The 20209-nt window shown below is 25.1% G+C and overlaps 1 protein-coding gene across 4 annotated transcripts in view; it reads right to left on the reverse strand.

The window, feature by feature from the left end:
- The window catches only part of LOC132921403 (uncharacterized), a 46751-nt gene that overhangs the window by 13285 nt on the left and 13257 nt on the right, over positions 1–20209 (reverse strand). For 3 of the 4 annotated variants that reach the window (XM_060984425.1, XM_060984433.1, XM_060984415.1), the window contains exons 3-4: positions 8732–8797; positions 234–296 (exon numbers count right to left, since the gene is read on the reverse strand). In XM_060984425.1, the coding sequence (XP_060840408.1) occupies positions 234–296; positions 8732–8797 (129 nt within the window). Of the gene's footprint in view, positions 1–233; positions 297–8731; positions 8798–16642; positions 16867–20209 lie in introns of those variants that run through there. The other variant, XM_060984440.1, reaches the window with a different exon arrangement.

The following is a 20209-nucleotide window of genomic DNA, read 5'->3' on the forward strand; positions in this document are numbered from 1 at the left end:
TTATTGCTATCTGCAGATTTATTGAAAACATGGTATATATTCGATTTACCTATAGATTTCGATATCCATAGATCATGCGAGTTATTTTCTATTATAATTTATAGAAATAATGATCTACAAAAAGACTGTTGTGACTTAGAAGTTAGAAGGTTATTTTTTTGTAAACATAATCATTAACTTTCAACGGTTACATAACAACTGTTGTTGAAAGTTAAAAATGTAATCAGTCTTACCTTATGCACGGGTCCTTTTTTTTTAAAACTTGACTGTTGGGAACCTTCATTTAACTTTTTAATCTAAAAAAAAATAAAATATATATATCAATGATAGCGATTAACAATAATAGAAATACTATAGTAATAATAGGTGATGACGCGTATAAGCTCGATGCGAAATAACGTTCTAAACGTTTCAATTTTTAATATAGTTCACTTTCATTTTTTCGCTGTCTTCAGCGATTTACATTATTATTTTTTCATCATCATCATTAATGTATTATTTTTTGCACATGCGATTCCGCAGCAGATCGTGATCCCGCCAAAATGGTACCTTGGATCGCTCGTGATGTCGTGGGTGCTTCAAACTAGTCGTTGTTGCGAGCGGCTCACTCGTACAAATACACTTTCACCTCCGACCGGATCACGTTTTACCTCCGCCTTAATTTTACTATACCTATATATTTGGCACCCGGCGCACGGTCAAATTGAACCAACTAATTAATTTCGACACCTGTTTACGGCGGTCGATCAACCCACCTGCATGGCTGCATGTCAGCCTGTTTAATGTACCGTTTATCATTTCATAATTTTTAATCAAAATACTTCAATTCTTGCCACAGAAAATTGTAGAAGGTTATGAAAATTAGATTTATACCCCCCGCCCCACTATTCTTGTAATAATAAAACTTTGAAATGTTGATGCATTAGATAGTGTTGGACACCTAAATTATACTTGTTAATGTATATTGTGTACACTTACTTTATTATATATATATTATACGTATATCATGGACCACATGCTATTATTTTATTAATGAATAATTCTTGTGTATAATAAAAAATATAATAATATTTATTCTTTATATTAACCTTTGAGAAAAAATACGGACAAAAATAAAGTAGGTAAATATAATGGGTTCTATATTATAATATTATATAATCATAATAATTTTTCGTTTAAGTTGAATTATAAATCTTACGATAACTTACAATCGGGATTGATGATCCGTAAGGTATATACGTATATGCTATTTAATTTGTCAATTTACATATTGTGTCACTAAAATCAGTAAGAACATTGGATTTTTTTTTCTGGATAAAAGTTTATGGTAATGAGTAATGACTAATGGATTCGAATATGAATTGAAATACGTCTTCGAGCTGCAGGGATAAAAAAAAAATAACGTTCACAATTTATCCTACTAGGATTTGACATTTGTTGGCCTTTATTCATAAGCAGATGAGTCATGTATGAAATCACACAAATTTGACAGGTGAACACGCCTATTCCCCACAGGAAATCCGCCAATTCGTTTCGACTGATTAATGGACAGTGCCATATGTATGCTATATACACTCCGAGAAAACAAACGAAGGAGGTCAAAGCAATAAATATCTACCACTAGAAAAAAATCTAAGTAGGTACTACATATTATACTGATATGGGTGGAAATTATATGAACGTCTTGAGCAGAGTGCTAATAATTCGTTGATTGTTTTTAAAAATGAATCATAAAATATAAGATTTATGTTATGTCACACGTCGGTATTTATATTTATATCGGTGCATATACTGTTGTAATTCATTATTATTTTATGTTAAGATTGTCAACTATTTTATTTTTATTTTTAATTCATAACATGCTTTGATAACGTCTAAAACGTATATTACATATTATTATAGTTGAAAAGAAAAAAAATGAACATACATTGCTATTAAATGTAGGTGTACTATACACGCTTGAATACACTCAGTTTCAATATAGAATATTTAAGTATACCTATACTTGTATAATATACATAAAAATTTAATAAAAATGAATAACTAGGTATAATATTAGTTGAAACATTTTATAGCTTATATTAATACTTTAATAATCAAATTTTCTCACGTGTCATTTAATGTATGATTGACCGCATATTCCGTAATTTTTAGCAACATTTTTCAAAGTTTTGTGAAGTAATCACATGATAATATTACAAATCATTGACGAATTCGAAAACTGTTAACCTGTATATTACACTACTATAAGAATATTGTAGTCGAAATAAGGTAATATTAACAATTAATTTAGTAAGAATTAATAAATACATAAACGTAACAAAACCAACATAATAATTATTTATGTATAATATTTTATTTTTTAAATGAGTAAAATCAAAATTACAATTTTTTATATATTTTTATTTTTACTTAAAAGAATATTTAAAATATATTTATTATATATATTATGGATGTTAACTATTAAAATTACGTAATAAAGTGATTTAGATTATTATATACACTACAAGGTTTACAATCGTTACAAGAATACTAGTAATACTGGATTATGGGTAAAATGCAATAAATGATAATAATTTAAAGTTGTAATTTGTAAATGTCATAATATACCGTGTATAATGTAATGGCCTGGCACAACCACGTGTGACCTAAAGATGTGGAAAATGTCTATTATATTATTATTCTAAAAGGTTAATTCCAAAGTCATATGAAATAGTATTACCTAGTAAATAAAGCTAACATAAAATATAATGTGCATAAAATAATAACAGTATATCGATTTGTTAAAATATTTTAGTATTATAAATACGATTTAAGATAAAAACAATAGATTTTAGATTTCCTTAACCTACTTAATAAAATATATATATTTTATTTTATTTGGTCATAGTGATTTATAGTATAAGAATAATTAAGATTTAAACAAAAAGACAAATTTTCATTTATTTATGATTTTATTAATAATCATTATGGTTTTAAATCTTAAGCCAAAAGATTAAAGAAATTTTTATACCCGAAGACAATCCTAACGGTTATTACCTAATGAGAGTACCATTATGTATATATATTATATTAATTTTTTTAATCAGTAAATTAAAAATAAAAATTAATACTATTTAGGATTTCTTAAAACCACGATAATTTATTTTTTAATAAGATTCCAAGTAAAAATAAATATTAGAATAGTATAAATATGTAGTATATGCAATCAACTATTTTTGGAAACAATATTATATTATAATACTAAGTTATGTATTTTGATTTAAATAAGTGTTTGGATATTTGTGTTTGGTTATTCATTAATGTAATAATTTAATGAAAACACTAAACAATTTTTACTCAAACTCAATGGAAGCCATTACAAAATTATGGTGAGTCAGTGTAACCCATTAAGAATTAAAAACTACTGTTGGTAGTGATATGGCTCCTCTAAATACATTATTTATGAAACTAAACATTCAAAAATTTGATATGTTTTTATACTTTGAAAAATGTAATAATTAGAGAAATTTCATCTCAAAACTACGTATAAATTTCTAATATTTCACAATTATAAAATCTGCTATAAGCATAAAAATTATGTATTTTAAACAAAAAATTAAAAGCAAAGAATGTATTCTTAATATTATATGCTTAACTAAAATTATATTAAAAGTTTAATATACATTTTGATTAATTTAAAATAAATTATGTATTCTATACTGGAATAATTAATACGTATATATTATTTAATTTTTTAATGTATTTAGATATTTCGTAACAACTCTTATTTATTTCAATGTGATACTGAATAAAATATCAAAATCAATTAATATTCTCTAACTCTGTGGTAATAAAATTCAGAAAAATTATAATGTTTACATCAACAGTCACCTAGTTAAATAGTAAGTACAATAGTTTATAACGATGTTTTACGACTTTAATTGTGTTACGTATTTATTATGATTTTATTTTATAATACAGAATTAGAACAATGGAACGTTGAATTGTATTGTAAATAATAGATAACTGTTATATTATAACAGAGTTATATAATAATCCAAATAGACAAATAGTTGGCTTTTTATTGTATATATAAAAAATGTTCAACGTAGAACATATTATTATTAGTTTTATAATAAGTGCACGAGTGCATTCACAAGTTATATTATACATACTAAAAAAGTTGCTGTATAAATATGAAGTGCTATATCTTAGAATAGATCGACTAATAATTATTGCATTATAAATGTGCACTATAATATCGTCTACAACACTATGCTCTGACCATAAAATCAATAGGTTTACAAGTTGTAATAACTCACGTAGAGTTTCAAGTAGGCACTTATTAGTACATTGTCTATAACCCGGGATATTGGTCCGAAAGGTGATATTATTATTATTTAGAGAGAAAACTAATTAATTTGTTCACGTATTTGTTACTGTTGTTGTTGTTGTTGTTTCGTCTTGTTAGTTAATAATAACATAATACCTAACCAATAATCACACACAAACAAATAATATTATAACGGTAGAACGATGCATTTCGGTTGAACGAACTTCAATCTGTGTGTTCAAATCGAATAATTATCGCGTTTGATGCGTTATAACATCGCAAGTACTCCCTTCGTAATAAATATTAATATAATAATAAAAAAACACGTATTTATATATTATATTATTTTATTTTTAACAACAGCGGCCGTAGGCTCAAACGTAACCGGTTCGTCGTAAGCATGCGCTTTAGGGACCCCGGTAAAGTTATCGTCATAATTACATTATTGTTATTAAACCGTTCGTATGTACGAATGTTTTAGTACGTGCGTGTATATAATAATAATAATAATAATATGCGCAACGCGCCGAACGTATACGACTGGGTGTGCGGATGGCGTGTGTGTGTGCGTATCAGTGAAAGTACAAACTGCGGCGGCGGGAGAAAGTAGCTTTGGCCCGTTCCGGAGTACACGCGGGAAGAAATAATATTATAAGCAGGCTTATACGTACGTGTGTGTGTGTATATGTGTTTATTATTATTGTTATCGTACATAATTTTCTAGTTCCTACTACTGACAAAATTTTATTGTTATAAACAAAAATTTACAACCCGCACGCGCATGACGGTTTATAGGCACACAGGCGATACAATAATATGCATTCGTAAACTTCCAATACCGTTAATGACTTTCAAAATAATATTCAGTGTCCGTAATATTATAACCTTCACCTTTCACACAAATACTCAAAGCATACATAATACATATTTATATATTATATATTTTATAATATAATAGTCTGATAGTCACGAGAGTAAATAATTGTGTTATGCATATGTATAATGTATATTGTATATATAACATAGTAATACCTAAAACCTAACAATAATTTTATTAATATATAATTTTGGTATTTGTATATTATAATAATAATTGCCGTTGTGGCGTTACGTACTTACGTCTATATACACGAAGTAGTATTATAAACGGTAGCCGGACGAATATTTCGTGACGCCAAGAACATAATAGATTATAGTTAAATATAATGTGTAAACGTAGACGTGAAGTCTCCAAACATTGCTATAATATGCTTGCAAGTGACTATTAAAACAACAATGGGTATGAGTTATGATGGTGTAACGAATAACAATTGTTTTTTGTATTGCACAAGTCTCCGAAAAAATAGGCCTTATTCAGATATGGGTCCTCGTTAAATGGGTAATATGGAATTAGTATACTAGTGTAGGTACTAGAGAAACACCATAAAATACGTAAATATATAGGTACACCTAAATATTATAATGTTTATTGTCATACACCGACTATCCACTTGAAAGTCGATACAAATACAATTGTAGGTAGTTAGTTTATTCAATGTTTTTGAACGCAGACAAATTACTGAAAGTAGTATTAGGTATTCCCAAATTATTTTAATGATGTTGTCAAACCTTAATAGATAAATCATTTTTTATTTAAATAAGACCTCTACCAAAATATAAAATTTTGGTAAGAGATCATCGTATTATAAATACTTCACGTTGATGTTTAAATTTTATGGTAGAAAATATTCATGATTTGTTCATTACAGTTATAAATTCTTTTTGCTAATTGTATTAAAATAACAACTATATTTAAATTAATACAAACTTGAATTTTTTGATAAAATTATTGTTTAGCATATTTTAATTTATTTTGTTGTTGAATTTTGTTAATAATTAATAAATAGAATATTAATTGCATATAAATACTTTAAAATAGGTACAAGACAAATATTATAATTATAAAGTAGTTTAATTGATTATATTCAAAACTACAATTTTGATTTCCAAATTACATAAACTAAACTGTCATTTAAATATAATATATTTGACATCTGTAAATATTTAATGTACTCGCATACATCGTACCTACTATACCTACCTATCCTATACTATAAATTATAATGACATAACAGTTTTTTATGCAAAATTAAACTCATGCAAACATAAAAAATAATATTAATAATTTTGAATGTTCATTGCAACTAATACTATTGTTATATGTTTAGTAATACAATGTAATTTTTATATATCTATTTAAAATTGATATACTTACTTATAAATGATTTTATACACAGAAATAAAACATAGAAATCGTGGGTCGGGCTGTTATTTTTAAGTTACGTAGTAATGATTGAATATAATAGTTCATAAATATATAAATGTATATAACTAATGTATATAAATAATAAATTAGAACTTATGAAATATTTTTTAATGCTATAAATAGTAATACACTTTTTTAATATTAAACATCAATTTTAAACTTGTATATAAAATATACATTTCTATAGTAAGTTAATATTATATCAATGTGGCTCTTAAAATAAATTTATGCCATTTATAATTATTATTATTTTTTTAATTTAGTTGTAATTGAATTTATGTAACTATGTAGAAATCTTGTAAGTATTGAGTAGAGTGGATTTAATGAAGTATTTCGTTACACAGAAATTGAATTTCCTTCACTTTTCTTATTAATTCGGGACTTTGAAAAAAATTATTCTATAAATATTTTGATTCCTCGGCTTTGCTAGTTCAGATTATTGAAATATATTCAAACTTAATAAGTAAATGCCTTTATTTTATTAAAAATAAATGTCTTAGAGAAAATTAATAATATTAATATAAATAATTAATTAATTAATAAATAAATAAATTTAATACATATCAAATTATGGAGCTTTTGTGATATTTTAATATACATGAAATACCATTATATAGGTACATATTACACATAATATTTTTTTTAATATATTTAACTAAATTATTAATAAATCCGAGTTTTAATTGATTTGTTTTAATTTTTGAATTCAATAATTATATGTTTTATCTTGAACATAATAACTACATTTAATGATAAAACTCCTTTAATATTTATTTAACACGAATAAATAATAAAAATATTATATTGTTGTGTACAATACTAATCTATAAATATGACAAAAACTAGAAAGCATGTATAATAAATTATTGATTAATATAAATTCCAAACTGACAAAGACTTAATAAATTATCACTCATATTAATCATATTATGCAATAAAGTTATAACAAATGATAGTTATTAATTCTTAATTTTTTTTTTGTTATTGTATCAAATGTATTATTTAATTTTTTTCATATTGATTGAAATGAACTAGTTACTATTTTTTTTTTTATTATAGTAAAAATTAATAAGTAACAAGTAATAATAATAAATCGTTGAAATGGGTAGGTAATTTGTATTTTCTATGTATCTCAGTTATGGAGGATTGTGAGTTATAATATAACAATGTTAACAGAATAAGCTGGATGTTTAAACCTATCTATATTATTTCAGTTTGACATCTAGCTACTATAAATTATAAATTTCAATTTATCAAGGTTGAAATGATTGAAACAGTTTGTCAGTTTTATTATTTAATGAACATACACGGAAAGCTTCAAGTAGGTACTGTCTTATTATTATGTAATCAAGAAATGTATGAATAAAATTAAAATTTACGAATAAAAATATAATAATATATTAATAGGTATTATGGTAATATACACCCGTTGTTCACTTTTACCATATTGTGTGATGTGTTGACACGTACGACGAGTCAAATACACCCATTATGAAAGTATGGTAAAAGTACCTACATAATACAATGTGAATAAATTTAATTCATTGACGGTAAATTTAAGCCTTTCATCGTCTTTAATTATTGTATAGAGTATGAGTATATGACTATTGAGTGCACGGAAATATACTTCAGATTCAGTTGTTTAGATACCATATTATATTATCGTTATTTTATAACTAATAACTATAATAGGTACGTACATATAGTAAGAATAGTTATAATATACGCCTATATACCATAATACCAATGTTATTGTATTGTAAATCCAGTGCATTTAACAATATGAATGCACTTACAATGTATTAATTTTTAATTATTATTATTCTTGATTAAAATATGTGACTAAATAAAAACCAGTACACTGACACAATTATATTTGTAGTTTATACCGACTGCGGTTGTTGTTCTATTTTATTGTTCTTATCGGGAACAGACCTTCTAGCGTTATCTTTTATCAGTTTTAATAAATCCAACCAACATAATAATGCTTGTAAAAAAACGGGTTTTAATTAAAAATCACCGGAAGCATATGAGCCAACGACTTATTGTTGTAACCTATGTAGTCCAAATAATATTCTCCCTTTAGTTTAAAGATAAAAAAAGTTACTTACCAGGTCTTTGACTCTACTCGAGTTTTTACTCGTAAGCGTCAAATCTTCAACTGAATCTTTGATCATCTATAAACAAAAAAATCAAATAAATGTTTAATCTAGTTATTATATTATATAGGTGGTAAGGTATATTATACCACATATTTAAATAATTATTTTTAATTTATACATCGCACAGCTAAATAGATAATTAAAAACAAATATATCATTAAATTTAATAAGGTTTAAAATAAAATATGATAAAACATTTTAAAATTGTGAGCAACTAGAGATAATAATTACATGAAACTTGTCAAAATATGATTGACACATATTAGAGCACGACGCACGTGCTCATGTTTGGACGGATTGGTAATTATTAATTACTAATAATTACTGATTACAGTCGTATCAAATAATATCATCTATATAATTTTAACATCAGAGAATAAATTGTTCCTGACTTTTTTATGGATTAAATATTTAATATGGATAAATTTATAATCTTTAATTAAATAAATATTACAATAATCATTATGTATTATTGTTTTAAAAGATTCCTCAGAATCATTACAATGTTTGTGTCGATAAACAGAAAAAAATTCCCTTTCAGATTTTTAACGAATATTTTGCATAAATTAGAAATTTAAATAACTTAATTTATTTTATAAGAATTAATATAAGTATTCTTTTGTTTACGGACTAAGTGAGTTTTTAGTTTATTGAATTCATGGAGGGTTAAAATAGATTATGTAGATTTTGAAGAAATATTATTTTATAATCGATTGAAAACCCTTTTCAAATTATATAAGTTTATTAACATTTATTAAATAAATAGCTTTACTTTATTCTATGAGATTGAGAAAAAATAATGGTTTATTATACAAAGTATATTAGCTTTTAATATCAAACAAAGATCGTTATTTTGAATAAAATTAAAATTAATTATTTTCAATAGCTTATACTCTTTAACGTCTTATCAACATAACCCCATACATATATATATATATATATATATATATATATAAGAATTATACATTTATAGGTATATAAATATATGTATTGTTTAATATCATATTATATATGTATAATTATTTTAAGTTTTTTAACATAATAGGTATACCTATTACGTATAACGGTAATGTTAGTATATTATGAATGATACGAGTATAAGCAAACTTAATCGTATAATATTATGATGTGTTTAATTTATTATTAAAAAATACAACAAATATTGGTTAAAAATTATAATATGATATGAAACTTGAAACTCTTTTAAATATTAATGATTCCTTAAACATGATCATATATTCATGTTTCTCCAAAGCACGCTACAATACATCTTATTTGTTTACAGTTATTGTGATTTATATATATATATATCTATATATTTATGTAATAGATATATCTACGTTGAATACACGGACAACTATATTCTTTCTAATGCTATACAACTAAAAATGTTTTTGTAAATCTAATTTATACTTTTAATTAATTGTCTGTAATTTTATTATATTTATTACTAATTCTGTATGTATTTAAGAGAAAAAATGTTTAATGATTATTTGAATGGAATGAATTATGTTATATTATATTTGATATATATATATATTTTTTTTAAACAGTGACAAGGGAAATGTAGAAATCACACTTGTGCGTGTTTGGAGAGAAAAAAGTTCACCGGACGATAATGACGGTACACAGTGGTTAATGAGTAATTAAACATTACAACCAATTAAGGGCACGTTCTCGTGATGGAGCGTAATTAACGAGGTAACGACACGAAGCTATCGTAAACGCGTTTCCGATAATGATTAAATTGCTATTAATGGTGGATAATGTTTTATTCTATTACATATTATTTCTTTGAAGTTTATTAAAAAGTCTAAGATCAATATACACTATAGTCTACTGTGCTTATAATACACACAGTGGCGGCATTATTTCTTATTTTTACTTTGATTAAATATATATTAGATGTCTAAGGGCGGAAGCATCATATTATATTTCGAACATGAACACACGATATATTATACTATTTGGTCAATACAAAGGTATACTACGTACGAATTATGTACTACAAACATTGTCGTTGACCATTAGATATAAACACACAATCATAACATAGGTCATCAAAAAAAAAAAAAAAAATGTAGCTTAATAACAATTTTATTGCGAATTTGTCGAAGTACACTTTAAATGTTAGTATAAATAATAACTAGGTAATATAAAATATAAGGTTTCATAACTTTTGAATATAGAATTAGATGGATTAAACATTTAAACTGCTTGGCATAGGAAACATATAAGTTAAGTACATTTTTAAATAGTTGTAATACTCTGCAGTTATAAATTATAACATTTCAGTCGCTTTGTTAGCTTAAGGACACATAAAAAAAACAGTAATAACTGCTTCACTATAAATTGATTTTAGAACACAATGCTGTTAAGTGGGCACATCAACTGCTCAATATGTTATGAGATATAGATAACCAATATTCACATTTTGCATCGATTAGAAATATTATCACTTCTAATAGGTACACGGAAAATGAAATACCTTCCAAAAAAATATACCGACAAAAGATGCCTTATAAAGGTAATTTACGCTCAAAGCTGAAAGTGAAATCGTTTAATTTGATTATCTCATTAATTTAAATATTTGTGTTTGTATAGAGGACCGTGATATAATTATATTGTAGACTATGACTTGTATCGCGATAGATTGATATAAAAAATTTTAATATTCGAAAATTGTGCTTCGAGGATATATTTCATTTTGTTTCTACTACATAATACGTTAATATATCACGTCATTACGGATATCGGGTTCTTTTATATCCATAACAGTTACTATTTATAGTTTTAGCATGTTTTACTGTCCTCGGGCACAGGAAGTGCCGCAGGTATGTTAACAGTTCTCATTATTTCATAATGTCACATAGTCTGAGCTTTCCCCTTGCGTATTCGACTTTCTAATGCCATCAGATGTCAAAAGATTATTAGTTAGTCAAGAGTTATAATTTTTAAAAATAACATAATGACATATCAAAAATCAATAATATTCAACTAAAAATTCGTTTGTTTACTAAAAAAAAATCAATGTTGTATTTAACATTATATTACAACTTTTAAACATTTTATATTTTTCAAAATATACACTGAGTACACGGCTGTATCACAATTTATAATAAAATATTTTACATTTCATTATTCACACTAATCGTTTTAATAAAACATTATTAAAAACATTAATAGAGTTATGAGCTATATTATTGTGCCGATTAACATTTTTGTACTAAGTTAAATTAAGTTCAATTTGAGGTTGTTCTTAACACATTGTCTTAAGTAATTTTTAGTTAACAATGTTAACATAAAAAATACGAGTTTGAAGGAAATATATTAGGCAAATAACTACCGTATAATAAGCAATAATTTTTATTTATGTTTGATAGTATACTTTTATATAGGTTACGCGTCAGTGTATTATTGTATTTATGGACATACATACAACGTAAACATACACATATTATTACGTTTTATAATCTATTGCGATAATCCACTGTAAATTATTCAAATAATTATGTCACATTAAATTATTTTATTTTAATAACGTATATAATATTATGCCATAACTCGAAAATAAATATTATTTTGTGGAGACATTGACATTTACGATTATAGTATTATGATGATCATGGAGTTAATTAAAAGTATGTTTATTGAAAAAATAATAATAATAATATCAATTTTTATTAATGTTTCCCGCCCACTTGACGAATATAAAATAAAATGTTTTAAAAATAATTCGGAACTAAACAACGATGTGTTCAAATATGAAATTTAAAATAAATTTTCACTCGTGGTGGGAAAACAATGCCAATACGGATATATAACATACGAAAAATTGTAAATGCCGAGGTCACGTTCCCGCGATAGCCAAACGTCGTTTCACACGAGGAGGATGTGCCACTTATCACATATTACTCTTGCACGCCGCACGGGGGCCCCAAGTTATTATAACCAGCCGCTTGGTCCACTGACCCACCTGTTACCTGAATCTCCCGTTACTGGGTTGTCAATTTTTCCTTTCTTTTTCCCTGGATCCACCTACCCCTTACAGGTAACGAGAGGAATTATTATTTACTATTCAAATCGTTTACGTAACAACGACAAACGATTTAATATATAATGCACAGCGCGCTGTATATATTATTAATAAACGTATTCTATAGCTACCGATGGCCTCTATCAACTATTGATCCGTAGATATATATATATTTATATAGGTAGGTATATACAGGAAGAGCGCCCCAAATTTCCACTGGACAATTGGCCCATTTACCTTATAAGGGCACCCGATGTCCCAGATTGTTCTTAAATGTCAAAGAACAATTGGCTAAATCGGAAGACTGGTTACTCATTCCACCCCTCCCTCTTAGACGCTGTGCCGCCGCCGCCGCTACTCGTCGAGAGAATATCTCAAACCGGCTGATGAAATTTCGAACGATAGGTAAATAATTTATTATGTGGAACATGTAGGAAAGGAAGTCGCTAAAAAAAACGAGTTCCCAGTCCGTTCGTTTGGAACACCGAATAATAATTAAATGACCGACATCTTCCCCCGATTATTTTAGTGAATGAAATCACTGCAGTCAAATGCATGCGCAGTGGTTATTACGACAACAATAAATCGCTATTTCCGGAAAACAAAAATACATAAACACAATGTATATTATCATATTATAAACGTATAGGTAATCTAATAATTGGCAACAGGTATAAGCAAAATAGTCGGTCAAAAACTGTACCGTATAGTGTAACGATGTGTACCTAGTATAATATTATAATATTGATAATATTATACATAAACATATTAATAAATAAGAATATTAAAAAATATATAAATTTATAGAACGCACGTTTAAGTAAAACAAATGTTATTTTGATTAAAATATCATCGTAATAGAAGAGTTACATTTCCGTTAGCTTAGTCTTAAAATTTAACTTGTAATTTGCGAAGAATAAAAACATACATGACTACACAGTTTTCATCGTAATATATTGAATAACACGCCAAATAACTTGGTCTATAAATGGCAGTTTAATCCAATTTAAAAATGGCCCGATAATCCTAGCTCAACAGTAACAAATGTAGTTGCTTTTTATGTTTTTGGGTGATTAGTCAAACCTAATAGTAATAATAATTAATAAAATAAACAATTACGAAAATAATAGATTAAAAAATTTTGAAGATATAATACAATTTTGCTTCATCTATTTGTTATTATTTTTATATTTCTATATAATCTTTGTAAATTGTATACATTAATACAGCAATATCTTTCGTATAAATTAAAAAAAAAATACTACAAAACAATTTAAATTGTATATTATTATGAATAATGAATATTATTATTTTATCATTTGTATTATATTATAGTGATTAATATAATTTGTAAATAATTTATATATATGTAATATGTATATATAAATATAATAACAATTAATTATGACAATATGTTAAAATGTATTATTATCACATTCAATTCAATTGTAGACACTTAATATTTATTTTTTTATTTAATAACTATTAGTTCAAAGTACTTACCTATAATTTTGTATAGACCAAAAAATATAATAAAAACTAAAAATGCTGCTTAAACAAAGATTGTTCTTCGCTATTAGCTTGTATAAAAACACACGTACTATTAAAGATTTTATATTTGTCCTTATAATTGAATTTCATACATGGATTATTTCAAACAATATTTCTCAAGCTTTAGATAAGTGTATGCACATTAATGAATTTGAGTTTCCCCTACAAACCCTATTTGGAAAACCATTGTCTAGTACGGTATCAAATTTAAAATTATTATTCGCAAGCTTAACTTGAAATCGTCTTCCATCGTCGTACGTAATGAACGATTTAAAAGGAACGAATTAAAATTGAATTCGTGACCGAAAATCACAATTGGTTAGATCAGAGGTGAATGTACAGGAGGTTAAGGCCAATATCGATTTGTGGTCAATCGCCATGATTCCTGAGGGCTTTATGTGTGGTGACTTAGGCCGATTTATACGACACTATAGGTCGAGGCCGATAAGTTTTTTACGTTATAATATAACTTACCAATAACGTATAAGAGATGCCAATGTTATCTATTCCAGACTAAATTATTTATAAAATAAATGTTTTATTTCGAAAGAAATGTACACTTATAATCCATCATGGTAAAATTATGTTTTCAATAAGACTATAAAATATCATACCTATTTAGTAAATAATTTTACTAAAATATAACTATTATTATGATAGTTCAAAATCAATGTCATTTACAAAATTTGTAAAAATAAATTATGTATTTTAATTTTAAATTTAAATTTTTGTTAATTAATAGAGATTTTAAATGATATTTATAATTATTATAAGATAATTAAAGTTAAATAAAAATATTATATAGTTTAAATATTAACTTTATTTTAAATTTTAAATTTTAAATATTTTGTTTTTAAACATTTAACTGTTGTCTTTAATTGAGTAGAAGTACGATTTTTATTGAAAATTAAACCATAGCTATTTAAATGTAAATAAAAATAATAATTATCAATTATATTTGTATTAAGATAAGTAACACATTACACAAACTACTATGGTAATCAGGCAACAAGTAAAAAGTGTATTGTATAATATGTTACAACTCGTAGGTAGGTATCTACTTTTATTTGTTGCATTTTCCAATTAATAAAAGTCGTGAGAGATACTGGCTGTAAAATTCAAATATAAATTCACTAAACCTTCATTATCATTATTTGATAAAAATAAAATAACATGATCAACTCGTATAATTAGAAATAATGGTTAAAAATACAGTTTCATTTTATTAATTACCCACTTATTTTATAATAAAAAAATATATATATTATAAAATGTTTTAACTTTTTTACTAGAGGTATTTTAGTACCTATGCAACTATCAGTTACGCATAATGAATGTATAAATCACACTTAATTGTTCTTTAGTATATACATTTTAAAATTATTTTTAAATATAAAATATAAAAATATCAGATACATAATGTTTTGTTAAAAAAATAACACTTATAAATTTATAACTAATGTCTAATAATATAATAGTAATATCATTAATCATTCATAATTTTAAATTATTGAAGTCTTTAATTATCTAAAAATTTAAGTATTCAAAATTAAATCAACATTACAGATACATTTGATTTAATTAGGCACTCCATAGTTTTTATTTATAATATTTTTGTATAAAAAATAAATAATTATTCGTTATTATCTTTTAGACATTAATTTTTGCAACTCGTAAAAAATATTTAGTTAAAACTATAGCTATTTAAAATTTTAATGTATGCACTAATAAAATATTAACAACGAAATATTAAATAATAATTTTATTAACAACATATAAAAATGAGTTGATTGTAAATTAAACCTATTTTAGATATGAGAAATGTGTGTATACAGTGCAAGTGATGTAAGTAAATACAGTATATTATAAACAAATATCAGTATGATTGTAAAAATAAATACATTTTTTTATAACATTAATCAAATGAAGATAACTTTAATAGTTTGTAATAATTAAATTGATTATACCGTTACAACTTGTTTTAAAATATTATCAAATGTTTTATTTTTTATTAAGTATAACCATTGGAATTTCAACAAAAATGGTTAATATTTTGTTAGGATGTTGGATTATACAGTTAACTCTAAATACATATTTTATTGATATTTTTTTGGGAAAAAAATATTGAACTTTAATACATGAAGCAACGGAATTAACAAACCTTAAAACGAAATCTGTCATCTAAAATACTAAATAGGGTAAATAACTGCAGTGCACGCGTTCAAGTCTATATCGGAGTGCACGTCAAGAAAAATTTCAAAATATCTGTTTACCTGCATGGCAGCGTCAAGATGGAGTGGCGTGTTTATAAGATCCATCGGAAGGTGTAGGTGTATCAATGAGAAATTAATAATAATAATAAATATATAACAAGCCTTGTGGACGACACTCGACCGATAACGACGGCACCGGCATTATTCCCGAACACGCGCACAGACGCAACAATCAAAACACGTTTCACCGTTGGAACGTGAGACCGAACTGAGTGCACTAGCAAAGCACCTGTTGCTCCGACTATCGTTCTCCATCATAACCCCAGTGCAGACGTCTACATACACATTGGATATATGGCGGCGGCGAAAAGAAAGGAAATTGACACAGCTCTGTACACCGAGCATACAGATTCTTCCATTTACAGACCATTATTATGGCGTGTATATATTGTGGTTCAACGACATCAATTTGTGGTTTTGTTGAGTATTTTTACTTTTTGGAGTCAACAAATGTTTCGTGGTGTAGATAATATACAATAACGTATTAAACATCTTGAGCAAAATGACTGTGTAAATTTTTAGCTCAAAGCGATTAAGACGTTGTTTTTACAATCGAGTATTGTTTTTGGGGTTTTTTTTAGTTATGTATTTATGTAATTTATTACTTTCTTATTGACTGTTAAGATGGTTTGAAATTTTTATAATATAACATGTTTCAGAAGCTCAATCCTCTACAAAAATCGTCAAACATGAAAACCTTCGGTGGTTTCTCCGTCCTGCTCTATTGATTTTTAATATATTTTCAATCATTATAAATCATAAAAAATGAAGACGAAATTGCGATATTGAAATATTGTAATTGATTTGAAAATAATAAAAAAATATATTATAACAATAGACATATTGAAAACAATTCCACCACAAAACTATGTATATACATTATAGTCATTATACACTTAACGATTAATTTTCCGACTTTTTATAATATCATTAAATTAAAAGTGTTAGTCGATAGTCATTGACATTAAACCTGCCAGAAAATTGTATTACATATTATAGTAAATACTAAAGAACAGAACAGACACTAACTATCTGGCAGCTTAACGAACGAATAATATATCATACTAATACTAAATCCAATACCTAACGGCTAACACTATGCATTTTTATTACATTTTCAATTTAGATCAACGATGTTAAAGGATTGTTTTTATGCTAAACTCTCTATTCTAAACAATCTAAACTTTCACATAGCTATTAAAATATATACTATATAGCTATAAATAATATGTAAGTTATTCATGAAAATTTAGAATATAAAAATGGTGTTAGTATTTAAATATAATATAATGTTAGAAAAACGATATCAGAAGTGAAATGTTATCGTACACAGTTTATTTAGTTGTTTTAAAAGAAATTGTTAACTTAATGAATGGATATCATTTATATGGTGTAAGGACTTTATCGTACTCAAATGTACCTAAATAATAATACATCATAAATATTAAGAATTAGAAATAAATTGTAGTTAAATTTCAGAAATTCTATTTTATAAAATAAAATTACGTTTTATATAGAAAAAAAAATATATATATACTTAATACTTATATTTAAAATTATTTAATAATATCATATTCAGAATTTTGGAATATTAGTCGAATTAATTAATGATTGTAAATAATAACGAAGAATAATTGATATTGATAATAAATATATCTAAGTAAAATTATTGATTCGATATGTATACAAAATGGATGTATTGATGAGTACCTAACTAAAATTAACTTTTTTTAAAAGATGACAATGATTATTATATTAAAAAAAACAATATATTCTTATTTTTTATATTGCAATTGGTGTAATACTATCTAGCATAATTTATAATACAAGACAATTAGTAAGTATAATAAACGCATTATTTTTCAAACCTTAAATAAATATAGAAATAATAGAGTTCATTCGATAAGTTAACCTCGAAAATTTTGATATTTTAAACATAAATTTAGTGTAATAATGGCAATAAACATGTAAACAACTTTATTGTATTTTACATTCAAGATTATAAATTAAAGGACTTTAAGTATATAATATTATAGCTGGGTTTTCGATACTATATTTCAGTTCTCGTAATTTAAATTTTTTTTAATAAATCTTAATAATTGAAAAAAAGGTCAACGTACTTAAAATGTTATTTAAACTTAATACACAATACAGTATTTGACTAACACGTTACATTTTTAACTAAACATTATATATTATACATTTTTTATTTGCTCGCAGAAAGCAAGTTACAATATGATTATCTACTATTATTTTTGGAATTTCCATACTAAATCATTTAGGTTTTTTTAAATTGCATACGGGCAACATATTTTTTGTACATAAGTATGTAATAAAAAAATTCAACAAGATATTTAATTTTCAATATTATGGCCCGTCGCGCTGCTGTTTTGTACTTACGACGGCTGAGTTACTGTTAAACAAGATTCATACACACGATACCCACTCGTTTACATGCAGCATATTGTTCGTGAGTCGATCGTTTTCGCATGTAAGCGTATATGAATGTTAACGTTTCCTATTTCCTTAGGGTTTAGATGAGAGAATAAAAATAGAGAGAAAAATAAACAAACAGTTAAATCTACTTTTCTCTTGTTTAATGCACTGACCATGTTGTCTTAACAATTTATTTATTTAAGTTATAGACTTTAAGCCAAATAAAAAAATCGTTATGGTAATCTAATGATGCATATATATAAATAAATTAATAACTCTAATTTTTTATTTATTTTTTATTTAAAATATTAAATATTATACAACTATATTATTCTAAGCTTGATTTTAAATTTACAGTTGAAGAGGAACTCGTGAATTTATTCAAGTTTATTAAATTAATAATAAAGAAAATTTCTAATTATTGTGATATTATATTATGTGGATTATCTAACTAATTAGAACTATAAATCATATTATACAGTATAGGCATTATCCTTATTATATGGTCGATGATATGATTTAAAATTTAATACAAAAGTTCTAACTCCGCATTTTAATATATTACTAAAATTAAATAAATATCGTAATATAAATTGGTTTTGTAATTTAAAAAATCAGTTTTTTACAATAGTTGATATATTTAACTATTTCTTTATATTCAACGGTAAATATCTTCAAATAGTTTTCAATGTAACTATTTGTACAAATTATCTAAACTTTATTTTTTACGATTATGAAGTAGAAGTTTATAGTTTAATATTAAATAGGCATAACTTCTAAGTATACTACAAAAACATAATAAATTTACAGGGATAAACATAGTATCATCTTAGTAATATCCAACATTGTTTCTTATAACTAAACAAATCCTAGTGAAAAAACTTGGCTTAGAATAACTGAATCGAAGAATCCCGCGGCTGAGTAGTAGGTGTAGAAAATAATTATAACATTTCTTTTCTTTTAGATGAACAATATTTTAAATGTTGAATAGCGAACAGATCACAAATGTTTGTATCAATGGTTGATTATTATTGTTCCATCCCGTGGGCTATAATCAGAACAGGCCTACATATTATTATGCACGCGTATAGTGGACCACCAACGAAACGTCTTAAAATTAGTTATACCTAT

Source organism: Rhopalosiphum padi, chromosome 1 (assembly GCF_020882245.1).
Source record: "Rhopalosiphum padi isolate XX-2018 chromosome 1, ASM2088224v1, whole genome shotgun sequence".
Taxonomy (NCBI): Eukaryota; Metazoa; Arthropoda; class Insecta; order Hemiptera; family Aphididae; genus Rhopalosiphum; species Rhopalosiphum padi.